This window comes from Rhamphochromis longiceps, linkage group LG18, assembly GCF_057381845.1.
Source record: "Rhamphochromis longiceps isolate RC_006_pf linkage group LG18, R_longiceps_female_GT1.1, whole genome shotgun sequence".
NCBI lineage: Eukaryota > Metazoa > Chordata > Actinopteri > Cichliformes > Cichlidae > Rhamphochromis > Rhamphochromis longiceps.
In genome coordinates this window covers 12,087,060-12,114,909 of record NC_140574.1, presented here as the reverse complement: position 1 = coordinate 12,114,909, position 27,850 = coordinate 12,087,060, and the positions used below count along the sequence as shown (strand labels likewise).

Here is a 27,850-nt window from a genome sequence, read left to right as displayed (position 1 = left end):
TCTAAAGACGGATCAGTGCATTTTGTTGTGCCTGGCCTCTCTAGAGGAATGGGAACTTAATCTTAAACTCCTTAAACAACAATTCTAGAGTCTTTCTGAAGGTCTTTCAAAGTTTTCCTTTGGACACTGGCTGCTTTTTCCACTCATCTTCACTCCTGTCATGTCTTATTTTTAGAGGAATGGTGTTTGTTTGTTACACCTCTTAACACTGACCTATGAATCATTCAAGAATGAAATGGATGAACTACCTTTTGGTCCTTTCTTATCAGCAGGTTGTCACAAAACACATAATTTATTCCAGCTTCTTGTCATATGCTGTGGGAGTGTCTGGTCGGGTGTGGTCCAGGTTCCTGTTGTCCATCCCCTGGGGTGGAGTTGGCCAGCTCATCACCTGCTTCCAATTTCGGGGGCTCCATCTAGAGGGTTTTTAAGCCAGCACTGCCTGCCACTCCTCGCCAGTTCGTCCTGCTACCACCCGTGGTAAACTTGGACTCCTCTGTGCTCGGACTCTGTGTGCCTGGATCGTGGGTTAATGTGTTCTCCATCTCCTGTGTTCTCCAGATTCATCACCCGTCGTACTCATCAGCAGCGCTGGTTCTGTTTCCATCCTGTTCTCCAGTCTGCCTAGAACCCTAGGACCATACACTCACCTTCTCCTCAGCCTGCCCTCCAGCCCGTACTTCAACTTCCCTGGACACCTTGGAACCTGGACCAGCTTCCCCACACTCTCAACCATCCCTGGGATGCTCCCACGGCAACCCCTTCCCCGCCTAATAGCCGGTGTTTTCAAGTAAGCACAAGACTCTCCACTAGTACCACTCACCTCTGCCCTTTAATTGTTTCCCTTCTCCTGTGTTTGCAGAAGTTCCTGCCCATGTTCTCCTTGTGTTCAACGTCCGTTTCTCTGCCCTCGGGCCTCCCTCAGTTCCTGCGAATGATTTCTGTTAGACCCAGTCTTGTTTAAGTCCCTTTTCCTTTCAATAAATTGTACATAGTTCGAGCAATTGAGTCTGCTCTTGAGTCCACTGCATCCTTGTTTGTGACACTTCTTTTGTTGAATCAGTCTGACAGACAAAATAGCATTTATGTGGCAAGAAAGTAATTCCCAAACAGCTATTGCTGAAAACTTGGTATATCTCAGGGAGTACAGTGTGTCCTTAAAAAAATCGGACATTAATGTATTTGGCGATTAGACTCTGATGACCCATAATGGCAGAACAAAATCCCAACATCCAGAGAAGCTTTGAATGTCCTTCAAGAAACCTGGAAAAATATTCCAGAAGACTACTTATAAAGAAATTGCAAGAAAGCTTGTCTAAGAGGGTTCAAATGATCTTACCAAATACTGACTTTCAAGCTCATTAGAATTGGTGGTCATGGTTTCAAATAACGACTGTTAGTAGAGACTTTGTGGTTTTTCTCCTTTGTTCCCTTTGCTCCTGTACCTTGGTATCGATTCCACATATCTCTGGGTGTATTTGGTATTTTGGTCACAGCAGTAGAGTTGTGGTTCACACAGCAGTCCAAAATCTCAGATAGGTGTTTAATAAGTACTTATGCGTTCATACTTATCAGACCATTCAGAGCGGCACAGTGGGCCTCTGATATCTTGAAAGGCACCACCCTGATCCGAATGGAGATGTTTAATCGAAAAATAAAGACAACCACGAAGAGCAATTTCGTGTTGATTTGCAGTTACCAAGCAAATGGACAAAAACCACATGCACAGTGGTTGCTACAACTACAAAAAATCTTCTCCTTGTACTCTTCTTTTGGTGTATGCCACATAGTTTTGGGTCACACAGCGGTAGATGATTGTCATGATCTAGTCATTGTTGTGGCCAGCCTATCAGAATTGTTATTTTGTGAGTCCCACCCCTGTTTGGATCTTTTCCTCTTCTTGTCTTGATACAAATTCAGCATGTCTATAAATAAAATTACTCAATAAAATTACTGGAAGTTGATTGCATAATGTTAATATTCAGTGCACCTCTGTGGAAGCATCTGCATTTGTTGTTTTCACTCATTTATTCAGGTTTTCAAGTATTTGTAATCACTATGAATACAACGGGTTTTGTAACTTGGCTTAGTCATTTCTGGGCATTTTATGCTTGCGTTTTTAGGACAGCATCAATACAGTACGTACATCTGAATGAATCCAACATCATTCAACTCAAAAGATTAAAAATGTGTCATAAGCGATTTAATAATTCACATAACGTCAATGCTCTTACATTTGTCATCAAGTATCTAAGCTTTTTGTATCATTTATTCCCTTGCACATCCACATCATCATTCCATTTGTTCGATTACTTTTTTAAATATCAATGCCAGATCGTAGCGAGAGCTGTTTTATCTTCTGATATAACTGATGCATTATGAGTCAGATATTTAGTACCCAGTGATTAAAGGGCACTAAAACAGCTTAATCAAGTGGTTTTGCTGAGGGCCAAGATTTAAGTCTGTTTGTGTGCCTGGGTGCTCCTCTCCTCCTATGAATTCCTGTTATCTGAAGCATTTACATGGCAGTATCACTATTTGAATGAATAAAAGGCTTTTGCCTTTTGCCCAAAACAACACAGCCGTCTAGAAAGCTCAGTTGGAACTGATACACAGAGCTCTGCTTTTGATGTCATACACTGACGTGTTTGCTGTGATATTTTTAAATACATTAAACAGAAATTTCACTTATTACTGATGGGAGTGCATCATAAATGGTGCCTTTCAAAATAATTTGGTTTTTTTTAGTAAAACTGATATTGAATGGTTTGTGTTTTAGGGGTTATTAATCAATTTAAAAGACTTCCAAACTTGCATTTTGGTAGAGACATTGCCATGCTGTTTACTGCAGACAGTGCTATAGGAGAATGTATTTTTGATTGATGTAAGAGCTTATTCCTTTGATTTATATTTATTTAAACATTTAAAAAGTGTTTTTTGGTATTTGGCACTGAAGATGTGACCTGTTTTACCCCAGCAAGCTTGGATCACAAATTTACTACAACAGAGATGATGAAATTGACTTAAAAACTGACAGAGCTAACTGAACAATACATTCTTCGAAACACGTCGTTAAGAGGGCAAATAGAAAATAGCAAAAAATGGCAGTATATTATAGGCACTGTATACAAATTGCAGATGTAGCCAATAAAATGTCATCCACTGGTTTGTGAACATAAATTTTGAAGCTTTTATTAGTAATATATTGACCATATTTGTTATTTTCATTTTTTGTTCTTTTTGAGATTTTTTTTGTGTCTTGGTGACTTCCAGTTAAAACCACAACAGAACAGATATCACAATTATAGACATTCCATACATTTAAAAAATAGACATCTTTTTATCAACAGTGAGTGAGAAACCTGATATCATCTACATATTGGTTTAACATTATACCTTGTACCTCTGATCTTACAGTAATAACATAATCACCATACAGAAAGTGGACAGCTGATGCTACAGAGCTTGGTTAACAAAGTGTATTCATATGTTGTATTGGTCCAATGTCTAAACACAGATATTATAGTTTCACTTGTACAATTAAGAGCACAACAAACAATTGTGTTGGTCAGAAAACAAAATTAAAACTACTTCAAAATGTACCAGCACCACATAAATGGTGAAGAGTTCAAGTTCAGTGTCTTCATTGTTAAGCCTAGAAGACAAGACTTCAGATACCTGCACTGGCACCACCTGCCAAAAGCTTCTTCTTTTTTTTTTTTTACACCATGCTATAAACATGTTTATTCCCACTCTAAAGTTGTACATTTTAATATGGCAGTCTGTGGACACTGAATTACTATTGATGCCAGCCTTGAGCTGTAATTCCAAAAACTAATCTTTCAGCACTTCTGCTCTGGCTTCAGTTTTCAGTCCAGAAGGTTAATGCTTGCTTGGATATGGACGGGTCTAGCAAACGACAGAGACACACAAAAACTTGAACTTGGCTCATTTGACAACTCACTGGCCATGCAAGAACAGTTTCCTGGCAGATTATTTTGAAGTGGGAATGAGATTTCAACTGATTACTAAAAGCCAAAAACCTTTTAGGGAAACACATAATTATGATTTCTCTGACAGATATTGTAGTATGGAATTCTATTTGTAACATAATGTCAAGAATAATTTCAATATTCACAAAAAATAGATTACTAGCACGTGAAATAGATACCATCATCATTACTCTATTGTAATGGAAGAATAAAAAACGTAAAGGATTGCTTTAAATTCTTCTTTCATTGCAGTTTTCCCCCATCGGCAGTGAATGTGACACAGATTTATTGTTCAGTCCTGCTCTTTGCTTTACATTCCGACAAAAAGAGAAAATGAAATGATTACTTTACATAGCACTATAAATCGTTCTGTGGTGTGACATCTGACATGACTTCAAATGAACATCTGTTGTCTTGAACACATCCATTATGTTGATGCTAAAAGCAATGTTTTTCTTCTCTTGAGGCACATACCACAGGGAAATAATTATGCGAAGAGGCTGCATGGATGAGAACAATCATCCTTACAATAACACAATCTTCATCTCTAATTGAGACCCAAGTGGACAATGACAGAATAAGCCAATGAGACCCACTAAGCATGGTAACGACCTAAAGGGGAACGCGGTATCCAATCCATTCTTCACCTTATGACCTTATAATTTACATGACAAATAAAAATAACACAAAATGAGGCAAAAATGACCAGTTACCAAGAACTTGCAAAGTGCAAACACAGTGACATTGCAAACAAGTGCATATGTGGGAGAGTAACAGTTAAAATCACAAGTGTTACACAGACTTTAGCTCAAGATGCAACTCGAGGCACTTTAGATGTTTATATTCACACAGTAACATTATAGCATGCCATCAACTCAAACAGAGCTCATACTCACCTCACTAGCCCTTAAGCAAAATTCTGGTAATGGGCCCTTCTGTCTGAGCCTCAAGCCATGTAAACCATTTGCCATTACCACCCAGTCACACCGGACACTCTAGGCTCTCAGTACAGTCCTGCCTCCTTTATTTTGCTTTGTGTGCCAGTCGAGGAATAAGAGAATATTCAGAACAAGAGATATACCCACGAGGCGGATGCTTAACCCTTTAATTGTTTGCTAGTCATCACCTCAGCTAATATGAGTCACTAAACTGGATTGTGCTTTTTGGTTTAATGCAACCATCTGCCAACCTTTATAGGAGATATGTGTTTATGTTTTAGGTGAGTGAAATTCTAGGATTTAACTGAAATGTTATTTACTCTTTGTAAGACGCACCCTTGGCCAGGGATACAGCTTATTAACCAAATTTGGTATTTAACCAGGAACTTGGGTTTCACTGACTGCACCCATTCTACTCACAAGTAGAGGCTTCAAACCACCAATCACTGCATTCATTATTTTTGTGCAGTGTAATAATAAGGTCATTGTGAAAGATGAGACATGTTTTGTGCTTTAAGTACTTCTCACATTTCTGTCAGCACATTCGCCAACATTCCTCTCTAAACATTTTCTTTAAATTCTTTTTGTTATTATCCTTTTTTTCAGCTGGCATAACATTTCATTTACTGTGACAGACTAATAGTATATCATTTCAGGGCTGTCATTTGGAGTGGAGGTTAAGGTAAATTTGAAATATGTAACTAATATTAATATGTAACTATTAACAATAAGTTTTACTTCTATTTGTTTAAAAACATCTTATCAGTGGTTTAGTGTTCTTATTCTAATCATACTGACATACAGTACAAGGTATATATATATATATATATATATATTGGCTATATATATATATATGGCCAATTTCCATCATATATATCATATTTTCTGTGTAAATTCTCTGTGGTGCGTTTTTCCACTCTTTAATTTTATATCAAAAACTATCACTAGCAAGACAAATCTCATCTCATCTGGTGCAGTTAAGTAATGATAGTATAGCCACAATTGCCAGGAGAATGTTAATCCCTTCTCCTTTCTGTTTCATAACCCGAATAACGGATTTCATTGCCCTCATAACTATAGAGGGAGGCTTAGCTCATTATTGGCCATAATCCAGTCTGAGAGTTCTCCCAATTGGCGGCGCAATAACAAATCAGTATTGTCCTTGGTATAGAGAAGGTGGAGATGTTAACAAAATCATTGCAATGGAGAAAAAAAACAATTTCTGGCTGAAAGGTAACACTGCACAGGACTACAGGGTACAAGGCTGTAGTGGAGTGTCCCTGTTTAAGTCCCTGTTTAATTTTGCTTGATCACCACTGCTTTATCTAAAATATTCATTAAGTCAAGAGGTAAAGCTCTAAGATTTAAATATTATTAATGCACCTTGATCTCACTGTTTCACCAAAAGTTATCATTAGATCTTATCTCTACAAATATACCATGCATTAAATGACATTAAAAGACACATTACGGCAAGAAGTCACTGGATACAGTTGTACATATCATAAAACTGTGGTGATTAACTGTTTCATGTAGTGTCACATGCAGAAATTCAATTTTTCCACAACATAGTCTCTGCAATCTAACTCCTGTCAAGATCTCATACTGAGTACAGAGGTGATGACTTTAAAGGCCATAGCATATGGATTACATCATTTTTATACCCATCAATTATGGTGGCATTGCCATCCTGTAAGAGCCCACTTTAAGTAGGATAGAGATGTTTCATTATGCAATGATCACTTAGAATAACTTTGGAATTACTCTTCCCTTTAAAGAAAAGGCTGGACTCCAATCATCAAATGCCCCACCGCAGCATAACAGAAACACCTGATTCCCACAATGATTGTTAATTTTTCCATTTAACTTTTCACCTGCTTATATAAATTGGATTATGTAAACTATAAAAACCATTCATCACAAACAGCAGTTACCACCATAGTCTTACAGCTGAGTTTGACAGTCTTCATTTGGAAAAACATGTTTAGTAAACAGATTTTTGTAAAACACACACAAATATAGCATTTGCCATTGTGTGGTTTCAATTAAAAGATGCTAGACAGACTGTGGAGTGTGCCCATCAACAACAGCATCCACTCTTCACAACTGCCAAATGTCTAAATAACCACCCACTTCTGATATTTACTAAAATTGCTTCTTTTTTTTAATGTTCCTGAATATAATTTTAACACTCCTTTCATGCATTTCTGGAACTAAATCATTGAATTAAACTCTTCAGTCAAACGTCTGCTTTTGTGCGACTGAAGTTCATTTTTATTCTGCGGGAATTCAGTTTCAACCATTTTGTTTTTTATAGTATTTACTTGCTAATAGGTGATTTAATTGCTCTAAACACTCGGTATCTTTCAGAAACACATTTCACTACTGCCCAGCACCCACATCCTTGAACAATGACAAGCTTTCAGAATTAAAATTCAAAGGCAAGGCGGTTCATTTTAGTTCCAGGAACCCCTGTGCAAAAACACTTGACTGATTTTAATCACATTCTTATTTATTTCAGCTTAGAGCTTGACATGACTTTTTAAAACCCAGTGTTGATTTTCACTTTATTTTCACAGTGTAACAGCACCATCTAGCAGGTTTCTTTAGGAATTAGTGTTGCTCACTGAAGCTATTAGACACGCTCAATCTAAAAGCCTTGCCTTCACGGCACTGCTGGAATAGTAAACATTTATTTGAAGAATAGGCTTTTACTAAGAGTACTTTATCTCCCTGTCTGCTGTGCAATCACATTGACTCAGGATTACTGTCTACATGTGTCTCCACCGCTCGGCTATAAGGCTGCAAAAACAGAAGGAATGACTCATGGAATATGATTGGCGTTTGGCAAATACCACAAAATCTCTGTCTGAGAGTCGCCGCATTACTCTTCCCATAAACAGAAATTAGAGTATAAACAGAATTTGCATTAAAAAGGTTTGCATTTTCTGAGGAAAATTACCTTACTCATCAGATACAGTGCAGTGGCACAGTCTGTGTTTGTTTGAATTTAAAACAAGCACATTATTACACAAAAAATGAGCCCTTTAACTTATATGAACAGAACTGCCACAAAGCAATTATGAAGCATTTGTTGAGAATAAAAGATTTGATATGATAAAGTTCTCGTCCTCCTGAAACCCATTGTTTTAAAAATTGTGCTTAGGTACAATGAGACTATTCAAACAGAAGCTGCAGGTGTGAACCTCAGTAGTAACAGAAACAATAAACACTATTTCTGCGCTTCACCTCATTATATATACTCAAGTGCATTAAAATGCAAATGCATGCTTAAGCTGCTTTAACAAACACAAAGCCTGCACAGTGCCCTTATTACTTTGTGACTGTGGGATCTTTTCTTTCACGTCACATTAATGAAGCCATTTATATTAGTGACAAATACGATCATCCTTCTCTCCTTCTTACCTCTTTATTAACTCCATTTGCAGCTGGTGTTTAGTGTACTGGGGGGGGTGTGTGTGTGTGTGTGTGTGTGTGTGTGTGTGTGTGTGTGTGTGTGTGTGTGTGTCATTAAAAATGTATAACATCTCTCCAAACAGTGTCCTGACAAGCCACTCATGCTCATTGGATATCAGTCATTAAAATTTAGCGGAAAGGCAAAGCATGGCCTAGGCAGCTATCAGGTTACTCATTCAGGCTACGGATGAATTTTTCAAAGTCCTCTTACCTCTACAGGCACCGCTGCTGATGTCTCAAGGCTGTGCGCTCTGACATTGCCGTTGTGCGTTTCTGCCGTTATTGTAGCTGGGGTGTGACAAAAGCCAAATCAGCAATAACAACATGACTCTCAGGGTGACTATACTGATTCATTTAGTACTGCTCTTTGACAAGGCTGATTCTAAAAAAGGTGAGTTGCCATTCTTTATCTTGATGGAGCAATGCTTAAATTTCATGGGAGTGCTTTATCTTGCAGGTACTGTATATAGAGAGAATGGTGGGATCCAATTGTTCAATGTCAGCTTGTAATACACTTTCACGGTGAACCATGACTTCTTTCTCTGAACTGAAATGAAATGTTTTTTCTGTTTTGTTTTGTTTATTTTTTGTCATTATAAGGAGTCAAATGTGGAGGAATCCTCTCTGCTCCATCTGGCAATTTCTCCAGCCCAAACTTCCCAGGCCTATACCCCTACAACACACACTGTTCCTGGCTAATTGTGGTAGCAGAGGGCTCCTCTGTCCTCCTCACTTTCCACTACTTTGAGCTGGAGTACCACGCAAGCTGTGCTTATGATTACATTAAAATATACAATGGCATATCTGAGGATGAAGGGAACCTCCTCGGGACATTTTGTGGGGACATCTCTCCACCTCAATTCACCTCTTCTTGGAATGTCATGTCCATCATCTTTCATTCAGACCGCCATGTGGCCTACAGGGGCTTCACTGTTGGCTACAGAAAAGGTAGCTTGTTACACTTAATGCAATGTGACAGGGATAGTTGGCCAAAACTTGAGTTGATTTTGTCCGGCCATGTTTAGACAGTTTAAGTCGTGTCTTGTAAGTGAAATTTCTTGGTTTTGACCTCACTTAAATATTGTATATTATATTCAATTAGAGCTCATACGGATCCTAGTGGCTGCGTAGATGAGGCAAATTTCACAAAACCATAATGCTCACAGTGAAAATATTATCGTGTTTACAATTTAGTTACTGTTTTCTTTTCTAAAAGTTGCAGAACTATTAGCATGACTAGAAATGCCTGAATTGTTGCCTAAACTTTGGACTAACAGTTAGCTATAAAAATGCAGCACACTGAATAGAAAGCGTGCATGTGATTTCCAATGCAAATCTAAATCTGCATTTTTTCTTCTCTAGATATGTGTGGTGGAGTCCTGACTGGACTATCTGGAGTAATTTCTAGCCCAGGCTACCCCCAGGAGTATAGCAACAATGCCGACTGCTCTTGGGCCATCCATGTGTCTAACACAAGTGTGGTCACCTTGGTGTTTTTGGACTTCCAGCTGGAAAACAATGAAGGATGTAACTTTGACTTTGTAGCCCTGTTTGACGGCCCAACAGTCACCCACCGGCATCTGGGTAAATACTGTGGGACAGATAAACCCCCCAACATCATCACTACTTCCAACCAACTTCTCGTAGTCTTCAAGTCTGACTTCAACATTGGGGGACGTGGGTTCAAGGCCTACTATTATTCAGGTAGGTGAATTTGATTTCGGCTTTCTCACATCAATATGCAAAGTCCTTTTGTATTTTTTCTCCTTGAGTGTTCATGTTTTTGGTGTAAATGCAGAAACCTAAAGGTAATTTTTTTTCAATTATCAACAATTTGACATTCGACCTAAAGCAAATTATGTTTAAAAACTTCTGTTCACTCACAGAACAGAAAATCTATCTTGAAACCCACAAAAAAATCTATTTCAAAAAGCTAAAGATCAACAGGGAACATTTTGTGAGAATGTTGGATTTTAAAAAACAGAGAACAATGGATTTTATTATTGGCTAAAGGTATTGCAGCTCGACTGAAACAAGCCACAGGAGATATCAAGAGCATGAAACAATATACCCTAACAATCTGATCAAATAGAAGCATTTCAGTTGCAAAGAAAAAAATCCTCTTTCATAGAAACTGGGTAAACACCACCATCATAAACACAAATGTGAAGGTCCTTGACTGGTCTAGGGACACTCGAGTTCAGTCGAAACTGCAGAGTAACTTTTAGAAAGCTGCTCACAGACTGTGCCCATTTGACCTTGTTGAGCATAAGCCAGCTGGCAAAAAGGATAAAAAAAAAAAAAAACTTGAAGAGACACCTGTATAAATGCCATTTATAACCCCCAGCCCATCACAGATCTAACACAGAGAGGCAGACAACCACACACTCTAATAGTCACACACGCAGCCAACTTACAGTCACTGATTAAATCAGTCATATAAACATGTCTTTGGTCTGTGGGAGTTAAACAGAACATCTGGAGGAGGCTCTGGTAATGTCATTTGCCCATTTAAAATTTATTTGCCAGACACAGTGACCAGGATCTTAAACATAAACTTTTAGTCCGAGACTTACATGAGGCTGCATGGAGAGGATGAAGTACAAAAAAAGCCAATCATAAAATGAACGCAGTGCAGCAAGCTAACATCTGCAATCCAAATGACTATCTGATTGGCTGTACTTTAATAGGTGAGTGCCAGCAGGTGCTGTCTCATGTGAGTGGCAACTTTAGCAGCCCAAATTTCCCCAACATCTACCCAAACAACATTAACTGCCACTGGAGCATCACTCTAGCCGCAGGCTACCGCATCAAACTCTTCTTCCCCTTAATGGACTTGGAGGACCGCAACAGTTTATCAGATGAGTGCGACTATGACTCTGTCGCAGTTTATGATGGGAATAGCCAGATGGACGCTCTGATGGGACGCTGGTGTGGCAGGGAGCATCCTTCTTCTCTCGTCTCAAAGGGCAACAAGTTGCTGGTCGTGCTCAGCACAGACAGAAATGAAGCACACAGAGGATTCACCGCTTCTTATCAGGGAGGTAAATATTCCTTGTACAGGCGTATGATTAACTTCTAAAATATCTTTTTGTTAACTTTTTCCATATCATTCTTATGCTGCTCTTAAAAAGTGTGATTTTTTTTCCTCAATCCAAGTGGTGCCTGTAAATGTTAGCTGCACAAGATCAGAATTCACCATTGTGATACCCCAGCAGTCCTTACCTCAGCTGGACCGTGAGAGCATCTACTTAGGAAACCCGACCTGTACAGCGCAGTTAACGACCACTTCATACAAGATAGTGGCTCAGTTTGTCGACTGTGGTACTGCCAGCCAGGTGACTAACATGTTCTCATTTACTGGCACACTATAATAGGCAGCAATTTGCCCTATTTAAACTGCTAAACAATTGTTGCAGACACTTGCGACTTGCTTCTATTAATACTGTATCTAATGATCCCTTACAGAAACATCGGAACATCACCATGCTTGTAAACAAACTCTACATTGATTTCTCTGATGGGAAGCAGGAAAATGTACAAGAATATAAATTGCAGTGCGATGCCCTGCGGAAAATAGCATCAGTGTCCATCATTTCTGCAGAGGAGCGTCGTCTGGAGGAGCAGGCCCAGCAAACTGACAATGGTAGCAGTGGCAGTGAAGGGGATCCAGAAGCTGAGCCTCATGATTTGAGCGATATTGTCTTTATTAGCATTTGTGTTCTGGCTGTTATTCTCATGGTTATAGCTATTGTTTGGCTAGTGCTTCTTTAGATATATATATATATATATATGTGTATGTGTGTATGTATATATGTGTGTGTATATATGTGTGTGTATATATATGTATGTGATTATATTAGCTCTTCTTCATCAAAGACAGGACTCCAGTGCTTAAGTTGTCATGCTTTAAATCATGTTTCGTATAAAAATGTTCATTTACAAGACAAAAAAACAATGCACCTGTTGAAAAAGAATGCCTACATTATTACATTACAAAAAGGAATAGCATTAATATCATCACCTACAGTATTCTTTACAATGATTCATGTGCAGTTGCAAAAAGTGCTAGGCTACTGATGTGCCACAAAAAGATTTTTTTTAAACTTCTTTACAGAAAATCAAGAAAACAATAAAAATAAAATGTAAAAAAATGTGTGCATAAAATCCTTCTCCAATTGTATTAAAACTATTTTCCATATACAGCTGGCTCTACATAGTTTATTATTCTGTTATTTTTTGTATTTAAAGACCAGCTTGTTGACTGCTATTGTGCTGTTCTTCACCTGAGTTCTGACCTCAGGGTTGTGTTTGAAGGCAAACACAAGTGCTCTAACAGTCCGTCTGTATGAAGTGCTGACCAGTCGGGAGCTCTGGTGAAACACTTCCCTCTCGATGTTGTCTATAAGACCAGAATCTTCCTGTAGGTGAAAGATGAACAGAAATATTTCAGGAATGAGTCAGACAGACAACAAGTAGCTGTAAGATGAACAAGCATTCAGATACTTCTTATAAAGAACATGCCAGTGCTGGGAATGGAATATTTTAAATTAATAAATGTGCATAAGTTAAAATACACTCGTAAACAGCGATCAATAAATCATATATGCTGATTTTCAGGCTTACATTCAACATGTAACATGATAAGGAAGGAAACGGGAAGAAACGAAAATAATAAAAAAAAATAAATCTTTCTAAAGCCATGTTTCACGATTGCCCTGAGATTCTCCATCTTACCTTGACCTCTAGTGCTTCAGACATGAGCCTTCTAGCGTTGCTCCTGAGTCCTTCAGACTGTTTGTCCGAGCGCACTTCAATGGATGGCTTATTGGAATTCTCCTCGATGAACGTCCTCCAGTCCGTGTAAACCTTTGCTGCCATTGAACTTACTTCGGGATCCAGATGCTTTCGCATTTTGTTGACAGTGTGACCTTAGCAGAGAGATGTTTTGATTACGTATGTGAATATTGTGAATTTGACTGGCCTGGCATTTATGAGGAGAACACTGTTTTAATGAGTGGTTTGCTCTTCAGAGTTATAATTCTCATGTAATAAGAGAGTAAAAGCAAACTCAGCTCACATGTAAGCTGTTATTCGTGTTATAAAGGTTGGTTGTGCAATCTTTGAACTAAAATGGAAACTTAAATGACTTTCTAACGACAGCCCATCTGTATAAAGAGTTATTAAAAATTGTGTTTACCTATTTTCGTGGACTTGAGCACCTCTTTGGAAGGGACCTTCTTACTCAGCTCTTTCAGGGCAGTCAGCAGGTTGTCTTTGCTCTGTTCTGGCAGCTCCAGCATTGACTTGTAACGCATGATGTCCTCAATAACAACCACTCGCTTTACGAAACACAAAAGGCAAGCAATTACTACATAAATGCGTTAACACACAATACATGCATGCCTAATGTCTTACCCGTAGAGATTCAATTGTAGTCTGTTTGTACACCTTTTCGTCTGTCTTCGATTTTTTAGGTGCGTCTCCCTTAGGAAGCCGCACTACAAACTTGTCCATGTTCAAAGGCAAGCCAGGAAGCTCCTTTGTAGAAAGAATGAGATTGACAAATTTTAATACAACAGTTTGACTAAAAAGAAGCCGATTTCCTACGTGGTTCAGCTAACAGCTACTTTTTGCCTTTCGGGTAACGTTGTCTAACTCAAGCCAAATTTAACTGAATAAATGCTTTGCCAGTGTTAATTATGTAATTCCGCTATAGTCTACTAAAGGATAGCTCCATATTATCGCTACAACTGCGATAAATAATCTCTTTGATAGAGCTAACAGTAGCTGGATGGCTATGGTAAATAATAGCAGTGGCAATGTTGCCTTTACGTACACTCGGAAACAATGAATCTCTTCAGCAGATTAGAAAGATGTGGAAGCCCTCGTGTACAAAATTTCAGTAAATAAATGACCAACGTTTTTGTATAATATGAATATTAATTTTAAAGTAATATAATACTATTATTATATTAGTATAATCGCTGGTATTCTCAGTAAAATGTCTTTTGAATAATTTGGCCTTATCTTCCTCTCTGACTTTTCGGATATCAGTCTTTTTTTTTTATTTATTATTTTTGCTTCGGAAAACAATACAAATGAACACATTGATTTTTTCCACTATTTATTGTTTGATTATTGTTACTGTTAGGATTTTAGGGGTTTTTTAGTCAAAATATTATTGTTGAGTATTTGTGGATATAGTTTACAAAGAAAAAAAGAAGACGGAAAACACAAACTGTTTACATTGAATACAAAACAGAACTTCTCATGTTGGAACATTGTTTTCCAAACAAGATTTTAGGGTTTTTAAACTTAGCAAACCTTAAATTTAGCAAACTCTGAAAAAAGTCTCGCGCGAGATAAAGTTCCCGCGAGAACACAACCCGATAAGGAGAACGAGGAAGAGGATCGTGTTATTTGTTTAGGTTTTGGCAGGCGAAATGGGGTCTCTTTCCTCAATTGTCTGCACTTTGGGACTCGCCGTCCTGTTCGCAGGCACCTTAGTATCTTCAGATGTATTTGACAGCGTCTTGGGAAACACTGCGTCCTGCCATAAATCATGTGAAATGACATACAGTTTGCATACCTATCCTCGGGTAAGTTGTCATATTGAAAAGGAAAGCGACTGCTGCTACCATTAGCTAGCTTTTGCGTTTAATAAGTGGACAAGCGTGTGTTTTTTCCTTTTTTGCAATGCATTTTTCTTCAGCGAATATTGTTTGTGAAGGACAAGTTTTGAAAGTGCGTCATCTTTCAGCTGGATATCCTTGTTTGTCGAGTCATTCAACTGGTCCTCCCGTTTGTTTTTTATTGTACAGGAGGAAGAACTATATGCCTGTCAGAGAGGCTGCCGCCTGTTCTCCATTTGTCAGTTTGTCCGTGACAGCGAAGATTTAAATCAGACCAAATCCGAGTGTGAATCAAGTAAGCTATGCACTGACCCAGTTAATTCACAGCTGTGCTGTCGAAGAGGTTTGCTAACTAATTACGTGCTATGCTCGTAACAATAAAGTATTTCTTACAATCTGCTTCCGTTTTAATACATCCAGTTCCATGGTGTAAGCTTGCTCTAGAGACTCTTTGTTCTGTATCCACAATCCAGTTTGATCTGTTGGCTCTATCATCTGTTATCGCTCACCTCTTTCAAACTTCTGCAGCCTGTCACGAAGCCTACACCCAGTCTGATGAGCAGTATGCATGCAACCTGGGCTGTCAGAATCAGCTCCCCTTCGCTGAGCAGCGAAATAAGCAGGTATGACTGTGTATAACGCATTCACGCAGTGGCTTCCACAGAACCATCTGCAGTATTAGTAGTTTTTTTCATAGTTAGTTCAGATTCAGTGAATGCATTTAACTAAAGTTTAAATGCAGAGACTTGAAATTGCTTTTGCAACTTTACTGTAGGGATGGCTTTGGTACTGGAGCATGCAGCTTTCATTTAGGTCAGCTGTTTGATCTCTCTTGATTCTGTATTTGTTGCACTTCAGCTCCCACTTTTAAAATAATCCTTTGTTCAATATGTTTGTTTGTTTTTTCCCCCCAGTTGGAGAGCATGATGCCTAAGATTCACCTTCTGTACCCATTGACTTTGGTCCGAGGTTTCTGGGATGATGTAATGAGTCAGGCCCACAGCTTCATCACTTCCACATGGACTTTTTACCTCCAGGCTGATGATGGCAAAGTCATCATTTGCCAGGTAAGTAAAAGAAAACCAACCCCCTAATCTACCAGATGCAAAACAATGCACTTCACCCTGGTAATGTGCAAATGTAATGGAGCAAAATGACTAGGAAAAATAAATAAATAAAAATCTGCCCTATATTTAACAGGCTGTACCTGAAATCAAGTTCTTCTCCCAGTTTGAACTGGAAAAATATGTTAAAGAGGAACCTCAGAAGAGCTGTAAGAGTTTCATTCATCCTCTTAAAAAATAAATAAAGTAATTAGTTAAGGACGAAAGTAGTTTTGATCTCAAAGAATGTGTTAGGTTAAGGCAGACATCACTGAATATCTTTCTGAGTTTGGTTTCTTGTTTTCAAGTTCCTGGACTGAGCAGCCCTGTATTTAAGGACTACGAACGCACTTTAATCCAGGAGAGGGACAGAGACATGGCTGGGGACCACACCTATAATGACGAATACAATCTTTTCAGCTCTCTCTCAAGGTTGGTTAGCACATTTCTGTCTACATTGTCCAAGAGGTGCTGTTACTTAACTTGAACAGGATATTAATGGTATTGAGGGTCTTGCCTTTGTGCAGCTACATAACCTTGATACTTATCCTTTACTCCTCAGGAATCCTTGGCTACCGGGGTGGATCCTTACCACAACTCTGGTCCTGTCTGTTTTTGTCCTGATCTGGATCTGCTGTGCCACTGTGGCAACTGCTGTGGATCAGTATGTACCTGCTGAGGTATGATATCTGTTCTTGTTTGTTTAAGTGGTTTACAGCAGTTTGTTTAGCACACAAGCTTAATCTGGGCGTATCTGCTATGTGTGAATTTAGTTGCTGTAGTTCTGTTTTTATACTCCGTATAAATTATTTTTAAATGGATAATTGCTTATTGTGCTGTTGCAAAGTTAAATAAGAAACTTGGTTCCACTTTCCCATCTGCATAGTAATTATGAAGCTACAGCTACGAGGTGACTAGCATATCTTGGCACAAAGGTTGGAAATGCCAGTCTTGTCCAAAATCACCCAACCAGTATTTCTAAAATGAGGATTCTCAAATTATGCCCTTTCCAGAGCCCTCTGCAGAGTAATTGCACAAATCTACATGTCATTCATATGTAATAAATCCCATTATAATGTGGCAGCACAGAATGATACCAAAGGACTATTTCTTTGTTTCCAACTCGTCTTTATGCTTTATATGTGTGCCAGTCCTTTGTGGAGTCTTCAAGGAGCTACGTGGACCTTTATCCTCATGTTATAGCAGTGTACTGTCACCAGGGGGCAGCATCAAAATATTTTGTCTCCAACGACAGCTGGTGGCAGAGCTGCAGAGAACACAGAAATCATAACAGACAAATGGCTTCTTTACAGTGAAGAGAAACACTGTTTAAAAACAAGAAAATATGATATCCACTTCTGCTTAATTCAGTTTCTTATGCATACTTTTTCATACAGTGTATATACACTTCTTCCATTTTGTGCCAAATGCCACTGTTGCTCCCTTCAAGCAGATGTTTCAGCCAGTCAGTATTCTGCCTGCGCGTACCATCATTGTGTGTTTTAGAGAAGTGCATGCAAGCATGTCTGCATTGGTCGCATACTCAAAATGCTTCACTCTGTATCACCAAAGACTGGTCTCAAGAAATGTAATAGCCACCTTACTAGACTAACACGGGCAAAAAAGTGACTGAATGAACAGAATACCAGCAAAAATACCAGACAAAGGGCACCTTACAAATAGCGGGTGGGCTTGGTGTGTGCATTTGGGCTGAAGTTATTTCCTGAACAGTCATTTTGACACTTCTGGTTTATATATAGACCAAACAATATGGAAGCTTTAGAGATCGTGGCTGGCAAAAATGTTTTTTAAAGAATTCCTTGAATAATGAGGTTTGTGTTGACAGGAAAAAAAAGAATCATCAAAACGATGTTTAAAAAAAATTTCCTTTTTTTTTTTTTTTTTTTTTTTTTCTTTCAGAAATTAAGCATCTATGGAGACAGTGAATACATTAAAGAACAGAAACTGATTCCATATCCAGCATCCTCCCTGCTGATCATCACCTCCAATGGATCAGAAGAGGAGGCTGGACCACTCCCTTCCAAAGTGAACCTAGGGCAGTCTAACATCTAGAACCCAAAGGGGGTTATTCTCTTTTATGTATAATCTCAAGTTGATTTTTATCCTTTGGCTTAAGACCTGTCCTGATTGTAGTCTTAAGTCACTACTTTCAGAGTCTCACTACTTGCAGAACTTTTTTTTTCCACCCCTATTTTTTTATTTTTTCTCTTTTTGCCTCCTGTCAATCGTAGCTTTTAAAGTTGGAGTGATAGTTTTTCTGTATATTGGCATAATTGAGGCATTATAGCACAGTGACAGCAGTACAAGTCAACTAGGTTTTGGGGGGTTTATTGCAATTTTGGTGTGCATTAGCTCTCTATTCGTGTGCTTACTTTATTGAATGTTTAAATTAACTCTTTGTGACTTGAAGTGATGCAAGTTTCTTCCAAACCGTTAACTTTTGATAAAATAGGTTGTGGTGGTACTGCAGACTTACCCTGTTTGCTTTTATGTTTCTACTGGGGTGATAACCTAACGATATTGAATTTTACAGCAAAATTCTCTGCTCTTTATATAAATTGATAGTGATGGTACAAACAGTAAGTCCTTCCTGCTTAACTGTTGTCTCTTCTTATCATAAGTCAAATTAAATACAGAGTGAATCTAATGTCTGTTTTTTGTTCTTGAAGTTTAAAATGCCAACATATGACTCCTATTGCAATAGATAATAGTTTGCAAAAGGAGTCGTAGAACTCTTGCTCAATGCCTTCACACAACTACACAGGTAGATTTTACTTTTTATTATACCACAGTAATTACATTTAACTGCAGTGGTCTAATTTGCATCTCTGACAGTACATTGTAGTGGGCACAATGTTGCCTTTTTATGTAGTGCAAGACATGCAAAACTTTCTTTTGATCGCTTATTGCTACACCTCACTGTTTTCTAGAATGGCTCTATAAAAACTCTGAGGCAAAACTGAGAGTAGCTAACACTTCCTGTGTTAGTGTTTATCTTCAATCTCTGCTATGAGGTTAAAAATTGTATGATGGGCCGCGTGTAAAGTAATGCGCCTTCACACAGCTTTACAACTGCAGAGGGGAAAAAAAAACAGATACCAAGTTTATTTGAACATTTGCTTGTATGACTACTTTACCATTGGCCTCCTAAAGCAATTTTCTAGCTACCTGATGTTATAAACATTATAGAAAGACCTGTCAATAAAATGTCCTAGAAGACATCTCAAGAGACAATTACGTGGTGAATATAAGGGGAAAAATCATAACCAAATTTATCTGCTGCTCCCTCTCTGTGGAACATGTACCATTTTTCTACATTGAAAAATGACCGTGCCTCCAGGTTTTCTGTGTGATAATTTGATTTTAGGGGGGGAACTGCACAGACTTGACACATCAAAGTCTGTTTACACGTCTGGGGCAGTATTTCTGCAGTTACATGAAAAAAGTTGGACAAAACCTTTTGTGGCATTAAAGAAATGTGTGCAACATCAATATAAATCGCCCGAAGTGATTTAAGTTGAATCAGCACCAGTCGCGCATGGACTTCCAAGTTTGAAAATGAAAGAAGAATCTAGGGTTGCTTAATTTGAAAGAAGTGGGTTTCCCAGACCGGTGAAGCCTTCTCATCATCTCTGCTTAAAGCCTGAAGTCATCACCCCCCACTGCCATAACAAACCAGAACCTTTGAGTTGAGTTGCACTGTGTAAAGTCCAGAAAAGTAAAGTTCTTGCTAGGACCCATGAGCAAAAATTTCTTCCAAACACATCCCCAAGATTAGGCCCAGGACAATAATCCACCTTGTCCTGTTTAAAGTTACTGTTGAACAATAAAATGGATAATAAAGAAGACGAATGCAAAAACAATACTTTATTGTTAAAAAATATACAAACCTTATCAATTTAATCCCAAAAGACATTTTTGTATTATAACCAGTGGAAACCATCTTCCTTCCCTTGAGTCTAAAGGCAACCTATTCATTGACATGTTCAAGTAGCTCTTCAACCTGCGTGCTAGTTTGGACGCATGCCTTAATAGCTGTTCAACAAGTCAATGTCCTCTGCAGTAAGAGTTGGTGAGGACGAACATTTTCCCGGAGGGCTTTCATTTGAAGTGTCACACGTTTCCGACTGAAGCCTCCTTTTTCTGGGATCATGGCAGGGATTCTCTAAGTCATTTGTCCTGGAGGGAACCTGTTTTTCTCTTACGTCATTGTTCGCCGGTCTGTAGAAATGGAGTCTCTCACTCTTATCCTCTTCCGTGCTCTTATGAGTCAGAGGTGTTGCATTCAGTACCGTTCTGACAAACTTCTGCCTGCCAACTACAGAAAAAACAAATTTTAAAAGTGTCCAATTATTTATTTAAAAATAGGCCATCGCTGTGTAAATATGAACTTACAAAAACGAAGTGCCGATGTTCTTGAGTCTTCAACTTTTTTCTGTTTTGGCATTTGTGAGCTATTCATTTCCCACTGGTTTACAACCTGAAAACATGCCAAACATTACTTCCTGACACTTGTTATTTAAAAAAACAAAAAACAGTTGTGATCAGAAGTTTAAATCCATTCATCATGGCATGAATTTCAGGTTATTCTGAGCTTTTAATTATTTATTTGAGCTGTAAAACAGAATATGTTTTTATAGCACTCATTGACTTGACCATCAGCAGAACAATGGGAAAGTCAATGAAGATATAAGAAGAATTGTGGATTTACAAAAGTTTCCAAGGTTTCTTGGAGCCATTTCTAAAGAACTGCAGATTCCAAGATCATCAGTTGAAACAATGGTGCTTTGATCAAACTGTCGCCCCCAGATGAAATTAAATTTGTTAAGATATTCAGGAACAACCCAGAAACTACCAATACCCAAGGCTGCCTTGAACTGGAAACGACTGTAACACCAGCATCACGGTCCACACTGAAGGAAGTTTTAAATGGCTATGGACCAAGACGGTGCTGACTAAGAAAGAAGGAGGACTGAATTTTTCTGCTCCCTACATGAACAAAACCAAATGCCATCTGGAGAATTTTTTTATGTTCAGACCACACAAAGATTGAACTATTTAGCCACAATGACAGGAGGTATGTTTGGAAAAATAAAGGTGAGGCTTTCAAACCCAAGAACACTGTATCAACTCTAAAGCATGGCAGTGGTAGCATTATGCTTTGAGTCTGTTTGCTGCCAGTGGTACTAGTACACTGCACAAAGTGGTTTAAATAATGAAGGAGCACTACCTCCAAAAGTCCACCTCAAATCAACAGCTAGACGGTTAAAGCTTGCAAACAACTGTGTTCCAACAGGACAATGTTCCCAAACACAAATCAAAATTGGTTTTGGTTGAGGTGCAACTTGCTAAGGGACATTTAACCAAATGTTGGTGAGGCTGTATGTATGAATGGAATACAGAAATTCCAGAATAAATTCAAACATGTACATGTTTTTTAAAGTTATTAAAGATGTGTACAATACAGTGATTCCACCTTGGGGGGGAAATATTTTACCATCATCATACCCATAATGAGTTTATGTAAACATCTGACCACTACTCTATTCTTCTATCAATGTCAAATCCGCATTTAAACATACTTACCTGTTCAGCCCAACCTTCTGTCTTGCATCTTGAGTGATCAAAGGCAGCCAGTGGTTTCTCAGAATAAATTAGTCCTAACAGGTTCGACATTGTTGCCTTCAATCCTGTGCCAAGCTAGAGGTATACATTACATTTAGATGTCAGTATAACAATGAGCCACAGATAAGTGTTACACACAACTATTGATGTTATACCTTCAAACTGGTTCCAGATACATCAAGATTTGCAAGTTTTGGGAGACATGTGAGGTATTCGAGAGCCCTCTCTGAGATATTGTTGTCTGGAAATGACAGATTATAGCTGATCAACAATTTTATAATGATGTGAGTTTTGAATACTTCAAATCTGGAGGGGATGGTATTTGTGCCATCACCATGAAATCAACTAATAGTTTGGTAACCAACAGGAAATATCCAGAAGCTGAAGACAGTCCAGTCCCTTGTGCATCATACGGATAGGTGCGGTCAGTCGTTGGAGGCCAGCATCTGACAGGCTGTTACTACCGATGAAAAGTTGAATCAGGCTCCTAGAGTGGGAAAAAAAATGTTAGCAACAGCTTTTATTAAATCTTTCATGTAATTTATTTAGGAATGCAATACCTTGCCAGTGAGGTGGATGTTAGATGTTGAAAAAGCTCATGATTGTCACCCAGTTTGCAGCCAAACAAATCCAGAGACTTCAAATTATGAAATGTTTTTATTTCATCCATTCGCTCGTGCAGAAGTGGAAACCTGCAGAAATAAAAGAGGAACAACAAATGCTAGCTGTCCGTGGTAAAGAAGAAAAGGAACCTCGCAGTTTTTTGGTGGCAGTCCGACTCACCTGTTTCGTAAACACAGTGATTCAAGTACCATGCTTCCATATGCATCACTGAATAACTGCAGGGCTTTTGAAGAAATTTCTGGGTTTAAGAATACACGATTTTCCTCAGCTGCTACAAAAAGTTTATCACCTATTTGCTCAGGGAAGCCAATCAGAGAGTCTACATGATGAATATTGTCAACTACAAACAACAAAGTGATGTCAAAGAGAGATTTTGTGGTATATCGCAGACTTCCCTCTTCATTGTAGGTGAATATAAAATGCTCTTTTCTGGGCACAAACGGATTTGTCCTTCTGCACGATAACGCTGGCTTTGGCTGTGCCAGGACTATGTCACTGACACGACGAAGACTTCCTCTTTCTCGGACATAAATGGTGCTATTGTCCATAGTAAGGTCGCACTATTAAGGGCTGCACGTTAAGTCAGCAAAAACTCGAAGTAGCTCACAAGCTAGCTATTAAATAGTATCATGTCCTTGGCTAAAATTAGTATAAAAGGACACCCAAACCCTGCAGTAAAACTCTTTTACTACTTTTTTGCTCCAAATATTTCACATTTTACGGCATTTGCTTTACTACTTGTATGCATTATGACAAATATTCCGGGTTTCCTACGGTAGCCGCGGTTCCTACAGTGCAAGCAAGTTACTGGCAGCTGTGCCTGCTCACTTCAAAGTAAAAGATGGTTAACAACGAATGCTTGTTTTTTTAGGAACTTCTTACCAAATTGCGTATTCTAAGTAACAAGAATGTAATATGAGAAAACGTGTACATACTTTATAATGAACCTCTCAGGATCTCACCAAGTAGTAGTTTAAATGAAAAAAAAATCCAAACCCTTATTTTGAAAATGTTTAGGAAGAAGTCTTGTTTACATCCTTGATCGAGCCTGCTCCCGGAAGTGCCAACGTATACGGCAGAAATTAAGTGATTTTTATGGGTTTGGAAGGATAATTTGGTAATTGATTTTCCAAAGATGATAGCTAAAACATATTTTAAAAAGACTGATACTTTTAATGGTTGTTTTTCTGTCTTAATCAGATTTTACATAGTTGTCAAAGTTGATGATCTGCTAAGTGAGAACTTGGTAGCTAACTCAGCTAACTCATAACGTCTTTTTCCTTTATTGGTTATAGTGTGCGAAGTCTTAAACATTCCCCATATCTTCCTGAGGTTAAGTTGTTGCCCTTGTGTGACAATTAATTTCCTGTGCGTTTGAGACGGACTTCGCTCTTCGAATCTTTATAAATGGCGTCGAAAAATGATCCGTTTCAATTTCAGGGTGAGTGTCAATCTTCCACTGTGTTATGGAAATGTAGTTGTTTATTTTTGTGAAAACTTTAAACTCACAAGAAGCGATCGTTGACATTTTGCATTAATCCATGTCAACTAACTAGAATTTGACGAAGCTGGCGATCTGTTGGAAGCCAACAGAGATGCAACTACCATCAGCATCGATGATGAAGATGTGAAGCCTAAGCAAAGCACTGCGACTGGTTTCTCCACTGAAGCTGATACTGAGGATCCACTTGCCAATGATGACCAGGCAGAGGTTAGGACAAGCCTTTGAATTTAATATATTTTATTAACTTTTAAGATTTAATTTAATTTTTCCACCAAATCCTTGAATTTAAGCTTCTCTCAGGGCAAAAGAAAAGTCCCTCTTTTTGGTCTTTTGAGTACTACCAAAGGTTCTTTGACATCGAGACCCATCATGTAAGTTTTTTTTTCTAATGTATCCACTGACTTTTTGGCACCATTTTTGCTAGGTCTCATCAGATTCCATATTTAGTGGTTTCTAATATTTCTTTCAGGTAAAGGAAAGGATAATTGGATCAATGATGCCATGGCCCAGAAAGAACTTTATTAATGTCTACCTCCGTAGAAATCCTGATCTCTATGGTTAGCTCTTCATAGTTTTAACAGATATGTCTCAATCAGATTTTTTTTGTATGACACTAGGTGTATTGTTCTTTGATGTTGTATTCTATTGGTAAATGCTATTTTCATGGAAACCCCCAATAAGGAAACAACTTACATGTGTGTAACAACTGCTTTTAGGACCGTTCTGGATTTGCACCACTCTTGTGTTTGCCACTGCCATAAGTGGAAACATATCCAACTTTTTGGCCCACCAAGGCGATCGGGACTACAAATATACCCCAGAGTTTCGAAAAGGTTTGCTCCTCTTCACTCTCATATAGGGCTTTTCAATATGACCAAAATCTATCCCGATATGAGACATTTATCGTCCCGATATAAATCACAAAAATTTTACATTTTCTGAAAATTCTGTGAATTTTGGGGAGCTCGACTTGCGTGAAGTGTTTCCAGCTGGGCGTCCTTTACCTGGAGTCGAGTGTTTTAACCAATGCATGAAACGATACATTTTTAGACATAAGTTGTAACGGCCGCCGTTTTATTTGTGAGTATTTATTACACGGCGTCTTCTAACGTTTGAGTCTGTGGTTTATTTTTTTAGCGCCTGACTCCTCTTTTTTGCTTCTCATCCGTAAACACTCTGCATACTCGTTCACGTGATTCAGTTTATTTTAAAAAGTCTCAACAGGATCTTGAGCTTTACTGTGAAAGGTTTATGTGGAAAATAAAAGAGCGGACAAGCGATGGTTTTATCATCGTTGTTGCTAACGACAACGCATACAAACAGGCCAGTAGTGTGGTTATATTAAATATGAGAGAAAGAGAGAACTTTAAGAAATTAATATAGCCACTATAGTGACCATCAAAACCATCAATGATCAAAGCGATGAAAAAAAATTGCCGTAAACAGTTTATTTTGCGACACCACGAAACAAACGATAGCGTAAAATGAAACGATAGACGTTTTTTTTATATCGTCACCCGATATATATCGTTATATCGAACAGCCCTACTCTCATACACGTTTACATTAAATATGGGAGGGAAACAGCCATTTCACACTGAGTTTTGATTCTTTATGTTTTCCAGTAACCATTGCTGCAGCAATAATCTTCAGCTATGCTTGGTTAGTGCCTCTTGCCGTCTGGGGTTTTCTGCTATGGAGAAACAATAAAATGGTGAACTTGGTGTCATATGCCTTTATGGAGATTGTCTGTGTGTACGGCTATTCTCTTTCAATATATATACCTGCAGTGGTAAGAAATTTTGTTTTTTTGTTTTGTCTTGTGTTTTGTTTATTCATTTTAAAGTAGTAGTAACAAATGAAGCACTATACTAAATTTTAGGCATTTATATAACCCCCTAAAAGCAGATGCATATTTAATTACATGATTTGCTGGTTTCTAGTTTTTTAACTTTATTTTCTAAATCAAGGTTCTGTGGATTCTCCCCTTTAACTGGCTGAGTTGGTGCACCATTGTGGTGGCACTCTGCCTCTCTGGCTCAGTACTGGTTTTGACTTTCTGGCCTGCAGTCAGAGATGACCACCCCAGAGTTATGATAGCATTCCTGTCTGTGATTGTGTTGCTCAACATCCTGCTGGCTGTTGGTTGTAAGGTAAATATGGCTACTTTTGATATTTAATGACAAAATAGTATTTGTGCTAATCCATCTATTTCATAACGCTTATCCATCTGGATTTAGATAACAATGATTGACTCTTTCTAATTTATCCTCTGTGATGTCAGCATGGCCTAGTTTTGAACCCACCTCTCCATTCGCCATTCACAGATCCGATCACTTACACTGATATTTTGGCATTTGACTCCTCTGTGGGTTTTTGGGAAACAAATATACTTTATAGTGTCAAGTTGAATCCCTCTGGGGAGATGTGTTTCAGCGGAAACTATGACTACATTACTACATGGTGTGAGAAAGGGCTTCTAGTAAACTTCCTATCATGAATACTGTCCGGTCCTCAGGGATATCATATGTCCCACCACATTGAAGTAATTAGTCTTCAAACTAAGCCATGTCTGAACACTTAACAAGATGAATGGCTTCCAGAAATCCTGTATTCTTTTCTCTACCCCTGAACATTTGCTTCACACCTACTCACAGTTTGGATTTCGTGCTTACCAGTTTCTCATAACATGTCTTTGCCCTGCCAGTACTCCTTTGCACAAGTTCTTTGACACTTTTTTTCACTCATTTGGGTTTTCTTTTGCAGACCTACTTTTTTACTATTCCAGGGAACAAGACGGTAAAGCCAACAAATTCGACGACATGAAAGACTTGCATTGTCTCGAGGTACCAATAGTGACACAGAAGCTTTTTAAGCTTTTACATATACACTGAAAATCTGATATGTATTTATAATATGTATCTACATTGTGTTTATTTCATTTGTTGTTTGCATATTTACACTCAGTAGTGTCACAAAGGAGGACTTTAATACATTATTGACCCATTTTTGGAGCCTTGGCTCACATGTGTGTCATTTTGACCTACTAAATCTGACACAGGACTTCCTGTACATGATTTTGCCATGCCAAGGCAAGTGTTATCCCCTTTTTGTCTTTTTCTTTTTTTCTTTGAAATTGCAGGCTCTCGTGTTGCCTTATTAGAGAGAATCAAGTTGCTGTGCTGATGAAGTCATGCAACGTCTGAATTTCACCTGAACTCGTACATCCGGTCTTAACACCTCAACCCCTGTATCCTGAGTGCGTGTTTGGATCAGCTGTGTGACATCTGAAAATGCACAATAATAGCAAGCGTGTGGGTTTTGTTTTCTTTTTACGGGTGCTGGATTCTAAACTTTATGCATATAAATGGAGTATGGTTTAAAATAACAAAAAAGGTATATTTTAGTATGACCTTTATACTTAAGTTACATTTTTAAATATTTCTATAACAACACATTTCATAACTGGTGACAGCATCGATGGCATGTATTTTTATATTCCTATAATGGGAAATGAATCATTTGTAAACAGAATTTTCTGTGTAAACAATTATAGATATGGTGTGTTAACCAACGACTAGCGTTATTACACTTGGAGCTGTTGTACGTTACTCTTAAGTTTCTACAAGTCCACCCAACTAATGCCAAAGACCTGTGCTAAACTTTTAAATGGTCATGTAAGTGTTTCTGGAATTAATTTGGTAATGTTTTTGATCGGAAGTGTGGAATTTATTGATTCATGGAGAAAATAAAACATGGTTATTGTGGGAAATGCTGTATTTGAATGTCATTGTTTTATATTTCTAGTTCATTGCAGATCTTTAACACAAACTGAGACAGGTTTCCTTATATTATATAACATAAGTAGTTGCCTAATTGTTTCTTGTCATGCCTGCAGAAAATTTATATCCATCTCAGGTGTCATAGGTCA

At 38.2% G+C, this 27,850-nt stretch overlaps 5 protein-coding genes across 5 annotated transcripts; 3 read left to right on the top strand and 2 right to left on the bottom strand.

The window, feature by feature from the left end:
• Positions 1 to 8,731: 8,731 nt before the first annotated feature.
• On the top strand, positions 8,732 to 12,181 carry cdcp2 (CUB domain containing protein 2). Its single transcript, XM_085390141.1, has 6 exons — positions 8,732 to 8,798; positions 9,008 to 9,355; positions 9,770 to 10,111; positions 11,098 to 11,451; positions 11,567 to 11,745; positions 11,876 to 12,181. The coding sequence occupies exons 1-6, from the start codon at positions 8,732 to 8,734 to the stop codon at positions 12,179 to 12,181; spliced, it is 1,596 nt and encodes a 531-aa protein (XP_085246267.1).
• A 109-nt stretch (positions 12,182 to 12,290) lies between these two features.
• Positions 12,291 to 14,026, bottom strand: tceanc2 (transcription elongation factor A (SII) N-terminal and central domain containing 2). Its single transcript, XM_085389725.1, has 4 exons — positions 13,826 to 14,026; positions 13,608 to 13,749; positions 13,145 to 13,338; positions 12,291 to 12,828 (listed from the first exon to the last, which is right to left on the bottom strand). Exons 1-4 carry the CDS (start codon positions 13,922 to 13,924, stop codon positions 12,640 to 12,642), a joined length of 624 nt encoding a protein of 207 aa, XP_085245851.1. The 5' UTR covers positions 13,925 to 14,026; the 3' UTR covers positions 12,291 to 12,639.
• A 242-nt stretch (positions 14,027 to 14,268) lies between these two features.
• Positions 14,269 to 18,813, top strand: tmem59 (transmembrane protein 59). The gene is made up of 8 exons (XM_085389724.1): positions 14,269 to 15,009; positions 15,232 to 15,337; positions 15,571 to 15,665; positions 15,957 to 16,109; positions 16,243 to 16,315; positions 16,454 to 16,577; positions 16,708 to 16,825; positions 18,066 to 18,813. Exons 1-8 carry the CDS (start codon positions 14,854 to 14,856, stop codon positions 18,216 to 18,218), a joined length of 978 nt encoding a protein of 325 aa, XP_085245850.1. The 5' UTR covers positions 14,269 to 14,853; the 3' UTR covers positions 18,219 to 18,813.
• A 1,203-nt stretch (positions 18,814 to 20,016) lies between these two features.
• lrrc42 (leucine rich repeat containing 42) lies at positions 20,017 to 23,252 on the bottom strand. Its single transcript, XM_085389645.1, has 7 exons — positions 22,575 to 23,252; positions 22,352 to 22,483; positions 22,157 to 22,278; positions 21,947 to 22,032; positions 21,753 to 21,866; positions 20,562 to 20,646; positions 20,017 to 20,484 (listed from the first exon to the last, which is right to left on the bottom strand). The coding sequence occupies exons 1-7, from the start codon at positions 22,961 to 22,963 to the stop codon at positions 20,195 to 20,197; spliced, it is 1,218 nt and encodes a 405-aa protein (XP_085245771.1). The 5' UTR covers positions 22,964 to 23,252; the 3' UTR covers positions 20,017 to 20,194.
• Positions 23,253 to 23,399: 147 nt separating this feature from the next.
• Positions 23,400 to 27,691, top strand: yipf1 (Yip1 domain family, member 1). The gene is made up of 10 exons (XM_085389646.1): positions 23,400 to 23,532; positions 23,711 to 23,856; positions 23,972 to 24,126; positions 24,210 to 24,290; positions 24,389 to 24,476; positions 24,636 to 24,752; positions 25,545 to 25,711; positions 25,890 to 26,072; positions 26,686 to 26,765; positions 27,062 to 27,691. Exons 2-9 carry the CDS (start codon positions 23,823 to 23,825, stop codon positions 26,743 to 26,745), a joined length of 885 nt encoding a protein of 294 aa, XP_085245772.1. The 5' UTR covers positions 23,400 to 23,532; positions 23,711 to 23,822; the 3' UTR covers positions 26,746 to 26,765; positions 27,062 to 27,691.
• The last annotated feature ends 159 nt before the right edge of the window (positions 27,692 to 27,850 follow it).